Source organism: Propithecus coquereli, unplaced genomic scaffold (genome assembly GCF_000956105.1).
Source record: "Propithecus coquereli isolate 6110/MARCELLA unplaced genomic scaffold, Pcoq_1.0 Scaffold22, whole genome shotgun sequence".
Classification (NCBI taxonomy): Eukaryota; Metazoa; Chordata; class Mammalia; order Primates; family Indriidae; genus Propithecus; species Propithecus coquereli.
In genome coordinates this window covers 3,480,443-3,496,302 of record NW_012147189.1, presented here as the reverse complement: position 1 = coordinate 3,496,302, position 15,860 = coordinate 3,480,443, and the positions used below count along the sequence as shown (strand labels likewise).

Here is a 15,860-nt window from a genome sequence, read left to right as displayed (position 1 = left end):
AAACAATTTTATCTAACTATGAACAATGAGAAAAAGCATTATAAAATACATTTTGAGTATATTATGAAGAATATGAACATAATATAGAATTAAATTTAGAGCAATTAAGAGTAGATTCTGAAGATTTTCTTACATAGTTTAATATAGTCATCATTTCAGCTTTTAGTTTTAATGAAAAGAAGCTATATGCACTGACTTTTTTGACAGGTATTATTAAAAAAGTATGCATTATGCAGCAGCCTATTTGGTTACACAAAAGTTGAGGAGCACCTAAAAGTAAACACAAATAGTGGCTTTAATGATATTTCTGTACTGAAATGTACTTTGATGGTGAGTGTTGTAATGTGCTAAATTCTGAGGTTTGAGTACAACAGAAACCATACTGTATTGAGACATTCCACCTACGGTTTGTGGTCATGAAGTCTGATTAAAAGTGGTTTTAGATACATGAAAGTATTTTTGGTCATTGCCTTCTGTATTGAATGTATTCTGTAGCCTATTTCACTAAATAAAATACTGATATGCAGGTACAGTTTCATATCCAAATTGTATCTAAAAGAAATATTAAGACATTTTGTATAGATCTATGTACTTAATTATTAAGCTTCTTTATCCATTCCAAAAAGCTAGTCTTGAGCCCACCCTTACTATCAATCATGATTCATCTGAATGAACCAGAATAATAGTTTCTAAGGTAGTATGATAATCAGATATGAAAATAAAACACCAGCTGTATTTTATCAGAAGCACTTTAGAAAGACAATCAATAAACATAAAATAGAAGGTGACACATTGGCAATTACTACCAAAAGAAAATTGTCCCAGTCGAAATGTAAATAACATATCTGAGTAGATATTGACTAGCTGATGTGGGCTCATAAGTACCTAAATACTTTATTTTCCAAAGGATGGTCAGTGCAGATAATTCAGCTTTATCTTTCTGTAGTTCTGCTTTATCTTCCTATCAGGAATAGCAGCATCCTCAAATAGCTGTAATCAGTGGACTCCAATTCACCAAGACAAATACATTTTGTTAGTTCTTCTTTTCCAGTTAAGTCGACTAAGAAAGGGGTAGGAACTAAGATTTATTGAGCATCTACTCTAAGTACTATACTTGATACTATACATAGGTTTTATGCAGTCCTCACAGCAACCCTAAGGATAGGTGTTGTCTCCATTTTGCAGATGAAAAATCAGACTCAAAGAGGTTGAATGAATTTCTCATGACTAGCAAAGAGCAGATTCAGCATTCAAATCCAGGGTCCTTTGAATCCAAACCCCATGTTCTTTGCTTTCTACCATGCTACCGTCAATGCCAATGTGATAAAATAATATCATTATTAAGCAAAGTATAATTTATCTTGTAAAATTTCTGTGCATGAGTTACTAAAAAATTTCATGGGAAAAGTTACCACATAATTTCATATATCATACATCAACTTGATATATCTAAAGACTTCATATAATTTAAGTTTTCCCTATGAAGTTTTTTGTATCACAGATCTGTATGATGTAAAACTGTGTGCCCATATGTGTTTACTGTTCTATGCCCTGGGGATACAGTAGTGAGCAAAATAAAAACAGCACATGCCCTTGTGGAACGTGTGCTACAGTGGAAGAGCCATGCGAAAATACACAAATTATAAAATGTGAGAATGCTATTAGGGAAAAATAAGGGGTGATAGGTAAAATAATAGATAGTAACAAAAATGTGGAGGAATGAGGAGACTGGGAAGTCAGGTCTTCTGTCTGCTAGTCCACAGTTCCTGTCAACACAGATTTATTTAGGTGTGGGGGATGAGGGTGGGGATGGGGCGCGGGATTCAGAGTTCGCTCTGATGTTTCTAGTTTGGATGACTGAGTTTATGGTGAGATGAAGACTCCAGAAGAGAGAGCAGATTCTAGAGTGAAGATAATGGGGTTGAGCTTTGGAAGGTTTAAGATTCTGAGGACATTTCAGTAGACGTAGGAGGACTGGAGGACGTCCATTGGGTATCTGGAGACAGAGAAAGAGTGGGAATGTCCATTTAAGAATTACACACAAATAGGTGGTAGATAAAGCTGAGCTGTCCTCTGCAAGATGGGGTGGATTTGAAGGTGAGAAAAAAATTTAAATAGTTCCTACTGAAAACGATAGCTATTAATAAATTAAGTCAGTCAGCATTTCTCAGAGTGTGTGCCTCAAAAACCTAGTTCTGAAGAATGATAAAAAGTGCTCTTTAAAATAAAAAAATAAGCAAAGAAACAAACTTTCTGTCAGCAATAGGTTTGAAAATCAGTTTAAACCAAGTCTGAAAGGCTTCTTAGCCTTTAATATACCAATGTGCCCCATTTCGCAAACGTATTAGGCCGTTGAACTTTTCTCTTAGGGAGTATTTTATAGGAATGATAGTCTACAGAATGCCTGCTGGAAAACACTGGATCATTTAAATGTTTATAATTAAGAATGTTCATGCCTTTTTGGTGGGCAGGCTGGAGTGAAAAGCTGAAGTTTAATCAAAAGAGGGTTGAAATTGGAAAGAGTGAAATATATATTTGCATTTGGCAGGATTGGCAGGTGGGGAGTAGTCAAAGCTAGGGAAAGGGAGCTGCTGTAGACAGCGCATCAGGAGACAGGCGGTGTGAGAGTGAGGTTTTGCAGACTGGGATGAATTGAGGAGGGAATGACTCTAAACAAGGAGGTCATCTAGGACAGGAAGCTGCTGGGCTGTCCGAAAGTGACGAGATAAGGACACGAATGATGGCGTCGCCTGGGAAATAGGCAAATGTGAACCTGAGAGATATTTTGAGGGAAGGAATTATGGGACTCGGTAATAGACGAGATTAAAAGAAGAAAAAGTCGAAGTTAACAATACAGTTTCTGGCCTGAGAGAGGAAGAAAGATACACAGAAGAATGAAACCAAAATGCTAATAGTATTATGGCTAATGCACTTCCCAACGCCCTGCTGGATTTCTAGAAAACAGAATACAATGTTGTCTGTCATATCCCTTCAAGTGTTTTTGATTAAATGTCACGAGACTAAACAATTTTAAGGTTTCTTTGAACACAGATCTAAAATGCTAAGTTCATAATGTCATGTCCAGTCTTCAAGTGGTCAAAAACCAAACTCCAAACTTACACATTGGGAAAGATGTTAACCATGCTGAAATTATTTATTTGAATCTTCAATTGCTCAAAGAAACATGAACAGTTTCCTAGTCACCTTCATTAAAATACCATATATTAAATCTTGCATTTACAGTTTCACATTCAGCAACGAGCTAGAAATCACACATTTTCAAATTCTAAGCAGAAATTAGTTTTAGATTTATTTGCTTTCTTTCCAAACGTGTTAGTGCCCAAAGGCTCTAACAACTACACACCATTGTTTTGTGGAGGAAAACAAATACTGTTAAAAAAAAAAAAACCTCATATGCATGAATTTAAAAAAAAAACTTGCCTGCCTTCTTTTTTCCAGGTGACATTTACAAAGAGGAAATTTGGGTTGATGAAGAAGGCTTACGAGCTGAGTGTGCTGTGCGACTGCGAGATCGCGCTGATCATCTTCAACAGCACCAACAAGCTGTTCCAGTACGCCAGCACCGACATGGACAAGGTGCTGCTCAAGTACACCGAGTACAACGAGCCGCACGAGAGCCGGACAAACTCAGACATCGTGGAGGTGAGAGAGCATGTGGGTGAGCCCCGAGTTTCGGCAGAGCCGCGGGGTGTTTGGGCCTCCCTGCCACACACACGCCCCCACACACACGCCCCCACACACATTCTCACACCACCTTCCCTTTCCTGAGATGTTCGTAGGCCCATGGATATACCAGGGTCGTTTTGCCAACCGTTCCTCCTCCCTTCCTGATACGACGTGCTATGAGGGCAGGGACAATGCACGAGCTGGTGCTTGCTGGGATCAAGTACCAGTGTCAAATTCTGTGCCGCATCCTTGAGGGTGATCATCGTCCACGGCCGTGTATCAGGATACTGGGGTGGGAACTGTGGCCAGGGGATGATTCATCCACGTTGTAGATGACTCCTGATGATTTCTTTTAAGTATATAACAGTTTCCCAGCAGCATCAAAGGAAAAAAAATATTTACACATGAACACACCCCAACCTTACACATTCGGTCTTTCACATTATGTTTCACATTTCTAATTCGTTCTTCCGAATGCTTTCTTGCTGAAAGAGTAAAGACAGTTCTCCTAGGAATGTTTTTCCCAAAAATTGTATCGTTTTATAAGCAATGAAAACTGCTAAAATACATGGGTTCAAAAATCAGATGAAAATAAACTTCTAAATGTTAGCCCAGTATTTAATCAAAGTCAAATTTAAAACGTCTTATTCTGCCAAAAACAAATAAGCGTCATGTTGAAATTTAAAAATGTTTTAGATTCATTAGCATAAATAACGTGCCCTACAATTTTGGTTGAAACTTTTTAAATACTTTCAACACGTATCCTGTGTAAATACCTTGCAGAACCCTTCATGAGTAGCGATTACTAAACCAAAAAGAAAGAGGTAAAATGAGAATGGTTCCCATCTGCCTATTTTTCTCATCTTTTTGTCTGCTCTTGGTTTCCTAGATTGTGCCTGCTTCCCCAGAATTTAAAGGAAATTAATAAATGTTTCAAAAGTATGTACTCAGAGTCAGTTTTCCAGATTACTCATCATTCTTGCCATTGCTTAGACTGGTTCCATATTATGAAAAAATGTAATACTAATCCTGATCAAATTAATATGCCTTCCACACCCATCTCCCTTTTATTTGTTATAATTGTCTAAGACCAACTCTCATTTCTTTGCCTTTATTTGGAAGTTTTTCAAAAGTATTGAGCTGATTGATTGATTTTTTTTTTTTTTTGCCTAACAAGGATAAGCAAGTAATTTCAGAGAACAAGTGATATACAACTATTATGTACCCATATTTAAAAATAAAATTTAAAAAATGAATGATAAATAGACTTAATGTGATATATACTTTTAAAATACTATGCATCATTTTAGTTTTTCATCAACTTATCATTTGGATGTGTGCTTGCCTTGATCTTGAAATTTAAAATTGTTCATGAAGTTTACCTGCTATGTACTGCTATGCATTTCAGATAGTTTTTTATTCGCATACACATATAAATGTGAAAATACATAAACATGAAGGTGAACAGAAGTAGTTGGTTGTCAGGTATCATAGGTGCTTTTGAATCTGAGTGTGTGTGTGCACTTACACATATTTAACATAAATTCAAAACACAGGCCAGACATAGTGGCTCACACCTGTAATCCTAGCACTTTGGGGGCCAAGGCAGGAGAATCGCTTGAGCCCTGGAGTTGGAGGTTGAAGTAAGCTATGCTGACGTCACTGCACTCTAACCAGGCAACAAAGTGATACTCTGTCTCAAAAAACAACAACAGCAACAAAAACCCCAGGAACTCTATACACAAAACTCCATCTCACTACTAAAACCATTACAAAAAAAATCAGGATAACAAAAGAATTTGAATTGGAATTTTTCATTAGACTAGAACTGCTGGAGTCCTTAATGTAATGTGAAATACAGTAGAACCATATTGAACCAGTTGGAAAATATGTTGACCGCAAAATTTGCTTTCTTAAAAGAGTTTAAAATCTAGAAAATGCATCTTCTCAGGATTTTGCTCAGTAATATACTATATTACTTAAACAACTTAAAACTTTATATACTGCATGAAAATTTCATATTCTTGGTCAAGTGGATATTTGAAAGTCAGACTTCTTTAAAAGTCAGAGGTCTTCATTTGAATCCCAACTTGCACTATCGTGCTGTGTGGAAGGTTAACTACCTCTCTGAGATGAGGTTTTTCTCATCTCAAAAATAAGGCCCTGAATTTGAAAGCCCTTTGCAACATTATAATTTTTTAAAGCAATACTTAAAAAAAAAGTAATAAAGCAGCAGCTCCATTTTTTTTTTTTTTTTTTTTTTTTTTTTAACATCAATAGATTAAAGCTCTGAATCTCTCAAAAAGCCATTCTGGAACTCCTAGGCCAAATCTAGAGATTCAGTGGCTCAATTCTTTGGATGAACATAACATATAAGTCTAACGTACTGTGAGTCTGCTTTACCCACTCTCTTAATAACACACATCCCTTAAGTATTTGGCTTTTCCACATTTCAGTAATAACAGAGATGATGGAGAAAGAAGGTGAGACCTCTAACCTTGATAAAATTTTATATCACCCCCATGTGGAGTATTTTTCGACAGGCTGATCATTGAAATTAGGATGCTTGAGATACTTGGTGGAGAAGAGGGGATCTGGGTTGGAAGCTGCATTTGTAACAATTTCCCCAAATAGTTCTTAGACACTAAATTTGAAAACCTCTGCAGTACTAAAACATAAATCGTGTTGGAGGCTAAGAACCTATCATCAGGGACTTGAGGAATCCATTCTTAGAATGGATCTAACATAAAGTTGAAAGTTAAGATAGTTTACTACTCCTGGGTAAAATTTTAAATCCTATTTATTTTAATTTAATGGAATACATTTAACTGAGTAAGTTTAATAAGGAGCATAATATGTTTCATGAAGGGTCATTAGTTTTATATTTCCCCTTTGGACCATTACCCCACTCGATTAACCCTCTAAAAACAGTTTACTCACAAGACGAAAAGATTGGGGCAGAGAGAAATAATATAATTCCCAGCATTTAGAATGAAATACAAATTTCTGGGCCATATCAGAGTAGTGTTACAGGGCCATAGGAAATTGTGCAGTGCGTGGGTGTTGAAAAAGATTCCCTCTTTTAGCAAAAAAGCTCTGCGTAATTATCATGTCTTTGCTTGATAATTAGCACTACTGCTACAATTGCACAAAGACTCACAAAGGCTTAACAGACAGACTGAGATAGTTTTTTTTTTGCTATTATATTATAATGCAACTTGAATATCTGTTTAGATACAATATATAAATATGCCAGATTTAGTAAATGTGTGAAATTTTTAATCCATTGGTTAAAAAAAAAACAAAAACAGTTATTATATTAAAAGCATTTCCTTTGAAGAAAGTCCATTTTATTTAACTCTATGACAAGTATACTGGATATTTTCCCAAATTTGCTAGCTTACAAGATGGTTGAAACTCAGTTAGGATTCCAATGGTGTTATGGAACTGCTCCCTCTATCACTTCCTCAGTAGGTCCACTCCTTGTTCTCCTTGCTGTCTAAGAGAACAGACCCTACTGCCTTATGTGGGGCCCTGTTCCTGGAAGATGTGGTTGTTGAGCACTGCAGGATGATCTGAAGGATGCAGGTCCCCCAGGAAGTGCTTAGAGGCCGTTGCTTCACTTAGCAATGATTTAACAAGCACCAGCTTATGTGCAGCACTCTATAAGGAATTCTGAAACAGCAGAAGATGGGCATTCTTGTTAAGGATGTAAGACATATATGCAAAAATCAGCTTGGGAACAATTGGAGGGCAAACGAGCAATAACCTCATTAATGCAGTACAAGCTGCAGAAATGAAGACATAGCCTGAACAATTTGACAGAACTCATTCAGACAGGTCATGTGTTCTGCCAGGTCATTCCAGGTGGTCCTTGGAGGGATGGAGGCCCCAGACAGGTTACCTCCACATCCAGCATGTGTTTTCTAACCATAAAACCCATATGGGAGCATCACTCAGCACCCATGCAGGAATGAACCTCTCACCCCGTCAGTGACTCAGTGATTCTGATGAGCAGCTCATCAAGCCTGGGCCAGTAGTCCAGTGATTTAGTGCGGAAGGGGAGTAAAACACGAGGCCCTTTGCTGCTCTCCAGAAAATCCAAAGATGGATGTAACTCTTGCGGAAGGAACCTTTGATTCACAACTGTCTCAATAGAGGATTATTGGCTTTTATTTTCAGAAGCAGGAACAGGCAAGAATGTGTGTGTGTGTGTGTGTGTGTGTGTGTGTGTGTGTGTGTGTGTGAGTGAGAGAGAGAGAGGTAAACTGTTTACTAAAATTTATTTTCTGTCACGTGAATCCCAACTCCTGTTTGGATTTAGAGACATCTAAGACAGTTGTTGCAGCAAAATGTTTCCTTACATAGTAACAATTAAGGCCTAAATTGGGACTGGAAAGGCTTTAAACTAGCTTATAACTTGTATTGCCTCAGAATGCTACTGAAAGTTATCAACAAGCTAACTACCTTAGTTTGGTGAAAATTGGCGAGTGCAATTTTGTTGATGCAGTGAATAGTGGAATTGAACTTCTTTACAAATTCGATATCACAAAATTGGGGAATGGATGTATAATAAAATATGAAAACACATCTATCTTACTTGAACTTTAATTATACCTAAAGCAATGTTTCCAATTTTATACTTATAAAAATATAGGTATATAGAATTATTTTATGCATACTGTATAGATGTATATTATACATAGATACTTTTCTTAAGACAACAAGCACATTCACTTATTTGTTTGATCATTTGTGGATTTTCCATCTTTCAATCATTCACTGAACAAAGATTTGTTGAATTCCTGCTGTGTGGGTGCTACATGCCCTGGAATGCCCAGAGATGGATACATAATCTAAGCTCCTCGAAGACTCCGAGTCCTTAAGACAGCTCACGAGGCCATGCATGATCTAACCCCTGTATCTCTCTTTCCCTTCAACCTCACCTTTTGCTGTTTCCCTCCCGTCAATCTCCCTACCACGACCCTCATCCTGTACTCGAGCCACACTGAATATGTTTATATCCTTCAATCTCTCCAAACTCTATTTGTTTTGTCTTCAAATTCCTTACTAGGTCTTAGCTTGGCTGTTATTTATCCTACATTCAAGTCAGGTCTCAATTTATACTTTTACAAAGTCATCGTTGAAGCCCTCTGTAACTTGCATTTGGGGCTTTTCCTATATGAAAGTAATAATTTGTTCTATTTTCCCCATCAGAGCACTGTTGAAGTTGTTATCCAGTAGCCTGCTCCACATTAGATTTTAAACTCTCGAAGGGCAGGGACTGTACACATTTTGCTCACGATCATATTCTCAGTGCTTAACATGAGCCTTAGAGAGTTTTAGGTCCTCAGAATATATTTATAGAATAAACAAATGGGGAGAGAGACATATAACCAAGTGATCAAATAGCGTAATGTTACACATGTAAAGTATGAAAAAATGTTTTATAGCTCCAGTGAAACAATTCATTAAAACTTGATAGTTTATCAAAGCACTATCAAAAAACACTCAGAATAATTCAGATCTGTACTCTCCAATACAGTAGCCTCTAGCCACGTGACCATTTATATTTAAAAGAATTAAGATGAAATAAAATGTCCAATTCATTTCCTTAGTTGCACTAGCTGCATGTAGTAGCCACACGTGAGCAGGGAAGATACAGAACAGCATGCGACGATCATCACAGAGTTCTGTGAGACAGCACTGGCCTAGATTGGAAGGTGAGGAGGGAGGTATTTAAATTCATTGTGTTTTCAAATTAACAACAAGATTAATTCTTCAATATAAAATTTGAGGAGAGCATTTCGGAATTAAAGAACTATGTAGCCTTGTGATTTTAGAATCCGGAGCATAAATGTTCACGTGGAGAGGCATCAATTTGGAACTAAAACACTCACCATAAAACTAAAAGTACATTTTTACCCCTACACCAGTAACCACAGAGCCAATCAGTAAATTTACGATCTGGTCAGAAAGCCCTCGCATGTTGTCCAAACTGACAGGGAGCACTAACCGTGTGACTAGGTAACACCATGTGTGCTGTGGGGGTTTTTTTGGTTTTGTTTTATTTTGTTTTGTTTTGTTTTTAATTTGAAGCTGATAAGTCTTTCTTGTTACTATTTTAAATGTACTTGAAGCAACATTGGACCACTGTTTAACTTTATAGTTAGTAAATTAATTTCTTCAGAAAAGCAGTCGTTTTTATGAAAGAATTTAGAGAAATAATAATCTTGAGGTACATTACAAATCCTTTTTAGGTTTACCATAAATTGTAATTGAAGCTGGGCGTGGAGGCGAGTGCCTGTAGTCCCAGCTCCTCTGGAGGCTGAGGCAGGAGGATCGCTTGAGCCTAGAAGTTCCAGGCTGCCGTGAGCTATGATCTCGCCACTGCACTCCAGCCTGGGTGACAGAGGGAGACCTTGGCTCTTAAAAAAAACAAAACCAAGTATATAATTGTTTTTCAATAGATCGTATTGAAAAATGAACAAAGTATTAGTATACTCTATAAAGATTTAAACCTTCAACGTTGAGGCCTCCAAGGGAAAGGGGAAAAAAGTAATTTTGTTTAAAAAATAGTTTGGGCATATTTTCCTGAATTTTCATGGTTTTTTTTTTGTTTATATAGTTTTAAAAGACGTTTATCAGTACCTGTAAATCATATTTGTATTTGTTCTCCAAAATCTAAAAGAAGAAATTTGTCTAAACATTTTTAAATGTATTCATGTTTCCTATAACTATACCACAATGATTTTTATAGATCAAATTTGAAGAGCCATTTCTTTTTTAAAATATTGCTCTTGCTTAATTTGCCTGTTTTGTAAACATAAAAAGCTGCTTCACATCTCATTTATTAAGAAAATAATCATTGTTGAACAAATACTAATGTGCGTGGTAGTTATGTGCACAAGGCAATAAAACTGAATTTCCGGGTATTGCACAGCTCTGATAGTTCGTAGGCATTAGTGCTAACACAGAGTCAGCAGAGAATTATTTAATAATAGTCGAAGGAGAAAAGACAAGTTTCGAAATACAGCCTTTCGTCAGTAATATTACTTCTTTATCAGTATTAATCATTGCTATTTTATCATCATAATTATTTTACATGAACCTTCTTGAACTAGAGCAAACTAAAGTCCTTATGTGGTTCCCCCATTCCCAATGCCTGGAAGTGAAAGTGGACAAATATATAGCCTGGATCATAATTGTCCATTTTTAATGAGATTTACAGATTTCATGGCATGTGGAACTTGGACCAAAGGTTGCATTCTAGCCATTGATAGCACCCGAGTAACATTATTTGTCTGTAAAATATATCAAATAAGATATAAGAGAGTTGAATATTCTTACTTTCTCAAGATTAGTTCCTGAATATACAGTCATGAAATATTCAAAAGTAAAGTTTTAGGAATAATTCTGAGTCTTGCCTGGAGTCAGAATAAAAGATTATGGCTCTTGTCATTGAAGGAGTGTTTATTATTTCAATGTCTTCACTCCATTGTTGCGTTTTTTGTTGTTGTTGTTGTTTTAATTACAAATCTCTTTCCCTTCCCTGAAGGACATAACAATGTTTTGTTCATCTCTGTAACTCTAGCTGCCAGCTCTACATCTGGCACATTGTGGACATTCAATACATTATCAACTTACTGATGATCATTATAGTATAAATAAAATTTACAAATTTTTCTTTGTTGAAGTCAGATGTGTTCTAATAATATAAGTGAGACTCTTTCAAGTGAACCAGAGATGAATAAATATTGTTCCTATATCAGAAAAAAATAAAAAGACACAGGAAGCCAAGTAGAAATATAGCTTGTGTTGCTGGTGGAATGTCTAGGACCTACAGACCAACATACAGTGCTGTGATTTCCTGGAGAAGAGAGAAGCAACCTGTTGGTACTTTGGCCAGCATTTGGCAAGGGGGATCCATGGGTCTCAAACGAAATGCCTATGGCCCAGTCTGTGTCATCAGGGGTTCTTGCATTCTGTGGGGCAGGGCTCAGCATTCTTTAGTTCTTGGAAGCTCCCAGGTGACACTCATGCCACTGGGCTGTGAAGCAAACATAGAATAGCAAGGATCTAGATTTCCCTTTCCAAACATTCATTTCCTTCGGCATGGAGTTTGAAAGTACATCTGTTGACCGTTTATTTTACTGAGGGTCAGAATCATACCATAAAATAGATTTTACCTTAAAATCCATTAGATCAAACCATAAATAGTTTCTTAAAAATAATATTCAGTGAAACTAATTCCTGAAAGCAAGTGCCTTACTTACGTTTCTCTGGAAGTGTGATACAAAAGGCCCATCATGGTCAATGAGGTGAGTGACTCTGGTTGTGAGCCCTGCATCTCCTGGCCTTGGTCTGGTTCCCTCCTTTGTGAGCATTCATTGCTTGGCAGTGGCTGCCTGGAGCCCACACTGAGGAAGACTCTAAGTCCAGACTCGTTCAGGAGGTGTGACAGGCATGTGTCTGTGTGCCCTGGGTGCAGAGAGATAGTGGCAGCCGTACTTTCTTCATTATCCTCCTGGTCAAAATAATCCTTAGGACATTCTGGGAAAAGACTTAATAAAACTCAATCATTAGAAAGACTATAATTAGGTAAATGCTGCATATGTATACAACAAATTAGGTGGATAGATTATATTTACAGAAATATATCCCATTTTACCAATAGCTGTTTGGCTTATGATCCAGTCATGTCTCAATGGCCTTGTGTATTCTGTGTTGCCCTGAAAGTTAGCCACCTGAAAGAAATTCTGAATAAGGGAAAAAAATAATTCTGTCAATTATTTCTAAAGGTCATAGAGTTAATGACTAACTGGGAGGTTAATTAGATTCTGAAAGCCTCTTCATATCAATTAAATCTCTTATCTTTATGTTTTAGTAAATAAACTCAGTAACTGTTTAGATCTTCTGTTCTAAGATAAGAAACACTGTAAACAGTAAACTGTACAATGGGTGTTTGGTTTTTTCCCCCACATCTAAAAACAATTATGACAAAAAAGCAAATATATGAATTAATAATAGTAACTCCTATTTCACAATTTCTGAATTAGATACTATATTTTTCAAAATAGCATGTGAATTACTTATTAGTCATACACAGATGCCATCACTATGACCTCAATGAAACCATTTCTTAGAGAGAAAAACAGAGATCAGAGTTACCCTGAGTATGAGCTACTAATCTAAAACCAACACCACTCTCCGTTATTTTTTAATTCCAGAAACCTAACCCCTTTCAAGGTTACTCTACACATTTGGAAAGAAATGATATATTTAGCAACTATGTTATGACAATTATAAACGCAGTAATTTCTGTCATTATGAATCCCCTTTGGATAATATAACCAGATTTCAGATGAAATGATATAGATCTGCACTAATCAATAAGGTAGCCACATGTGGCTGTATAAATAGAAATTAGTTGAAATTAAATAAAATTAAAGGTTCAGTTCTTCAGTCTCACTAGCCACATTTCCAATGTTCAATAGGCACACGTGACTAGTGGCTCCCATATAGAACTATCCATCATGGAAGAAACCTTCTGTTGGACAGTAAATAGTGAAACCGGTGAATCTCGTGCTCTTGTTCATGCAGGTAACTGGCATGGTGGTTGATGGCTACAGCCTAATAAAGGACGTGTAAACTGGAGAGGTTGCAAGTGGCTATTTTACCTTGCATTCCTGCGGCGGGCGTTTGTAGCACGCCCACTGTGCGTCAGGATCTGTGCCAGGGTAGAGACACCCAACCAGGAACGCTGAGTCATTCTGTCAGCATTTACTCCAAGGAACAGAATATTTGTTAAAGTCGATGTGATTGCAGGGAACACTGAGGCTGAAATTGCCCTGAGGAAGAAGAAAACATGGAGAAGGGAAGGAAAGAGGAGTGGTCAGGGAGTAGAAACAAGCTAGGTCCGTTCTGAATTTTTCCAACAGGAAAGAAACAAGCATGTGTGCACGCAGTTTCTTCTGATTTTTCCTAATTAGGTATGTGCGGGATTTTATCTGCATCCAGACTTCATGATTGGTTCTCCTTAACTCTCGTGGTTCTGAATTAATTTCATGTGGGGAGAAAGCAAGCTGCATGGTGATTTTTCTAAAAAATACTGTTGAAGCATTATTATGAGAGTTCATCTTTTAAATTTCACTTTTAGGAAATAGGACTTCAAAAGCCCCACAGATTTGGAGGAAAGATAGAGATTAAAAATGAAGTTCTAGTTATTGCAACGTCACACACTCATTCTCTCACCTGGGGCAAGTTATAGAACCTTGCCTGGGCTTCAGGTTCCTCCCCTCAGTTAGTGTTGTCTACCCTGAGTTCCTCACAGGGCTGTCTTGCGGATTGCAGGTTATAGAAGGTGTCAAAGCCCATTGTAAACTGTTAAGTTGTAAAAGTTGGTTTTATTTTCCAAGCAAAGGGAAAAGATCAAAGAATAAAGAATGTTAACCAAAAGAGAGAGAAGCAGCAAATTCTTAATTTGGGATTATATAACATTTTATGCTAATTAGTGTATCATTTAATAAATATTGCATTGTTATATAAATAACCACAACATTTTACATAAGTTAGGAAGATCTAACAAAGATCAGTGAATTCATTTTTTTTTTTCTTTTCCACGAGCATTTATGAAGTTTACGTACAAGGCATTGTGCTTAGTGCCCTGGGAAATGCAACCAACGATTATGACGTGTTCACTGCCCTCCAGGGCCAGTAGCCCAGTGTGGACAAAACATACGCAGTATTTGTTCTTTCATTCAACAGATATTGGTGAACATGAAGACCATTTGCCAAGCATTATGCTAGTTACTGGTGATGCATCTGTGACTATGATTCCCACTGATCTGAACCGTGATAAGACATAGACAAAATGCAGTGGGCTAACGGAGGAGAAAGAAAGTAGTTACAACTGCAAGCACTTGAAAACATCTCATGGTGGCTTTTAGATGAAGGCATGGCCTTGAATGATAAGTAGAATAAAGTGATATGCTGAGCCACTCTCTCCCAATTATTCCCCTTTAAAGCAAAAGTGAGACTAATAAATGTAAAGATGTGTAGACATTAAATGCATACACACACACACACATATATAGGTAGCATATATACGTAGCAGCCTTTATTTTGGTTTCCCATTGGCTCTAGATTTTTTCATTGCATGGTTTTTCTGTAAACAGATGGTTATAATTTCTAGAGAAATCCCATAGAGTATAAATGTTAGAAAAATGCAGTGAATATATAATTGCCTTCAAGTTTGATAAAAGGTTCAACCTTAAAGTGGCATCCCACATCCTAAGTTTAACTTTACAGATGAGGGTTTTTCCCCCTTCTAAATTCTAAAACATGATACATCTGGCTGAGAGGCTGGAAAATTGTTACATGCCTGTGCAACATTCTTATAACCTAATCGTTCAACTTTTCTCTCCGCTTAATCATTGGAGAATGTTCTTTGTTTTCATAGTCACTGTTTCACATAGTAACAGCTTGTTGTATTTTGGTCTGTTTGCCAGAGGCTAGGTTTATTTTTAAAACCCTGAACTCTGAATTTTTCTTTATTTTTCCAAGATTGAAAGCAGCTGAAATGCCTGGAGTTACAGGTTGAAGGCTGCTTCACAATATGTGGAGGGAAGCTTCTTTCCCTCCTCCCTTTGTGTGTGTGTGTGTGTGTGTGTGTGTGTGTGTGTTTTAATTTTTCCCTAGCAAATGTCTTCTAACTGGTAGTTGTCTAAAAATAGAAAACTGCTTAACTAAAAATAGCCTGGCTCTCAGTCGTGCCAAGGAAAATGGAGAGGACTAGGCGTGGAATAGAAGGCTGAGTAATCCAGTTCTATTCATTCAGAGAAACCTTTGAGAATGCTGGCGATGATAAAGTGCCCTCAAAAAACCACAGGCCTGACTCTCTCTTCAGACTTCTAGGTGCCAATAAACATTTTAGCCCCAGGATACTTTTTTTTCCCCTCATAGGTTGTAAACATTTTCTGAAAGACAAGGCTTTGTTTCACGAACCTGAAAAACTGCCATAAATAACTAACTTTCCTAAGGTCTTAAAAATTCATAATTGTAAGATGTATTTTAAAAGAGCATCTTAAATGAAAGTATTATAAAATAATATACATCATGTAATAATTAACAGAGGAAACTCTGTTATAATAAAAACTCCTTACTGCTGGCAA

At 36.9% G+C, this 15,860-nt stretch overlaps 1 protein-coding gene across 4 annotated transcripts in view; it reads left to right on the top strand.

Annotated features, from left to right (window-relative positions):
- MEF2C (myocyte enhancer factor 2C) overlaps nt 1–15,860 on the top strand; it is a 175,349-nt gene that overhangs the window by 97,572 nt on the left and 61,917 nt on the right. For all 4 annotated transcript variants that reach the window (XM_012644768.1, XM_012644765.1, XM_012644767.1 and 1 more), the window contains one exon: nt 3,460–3,663. In XM_012644768.1, the coding sequence (XP_012500222.1) occupies nt 3,460–3,663 (204 nt within the window). The remainder of the gene's footprint in view (nt 1–3,459; nt 3,664–15,860) is intronic.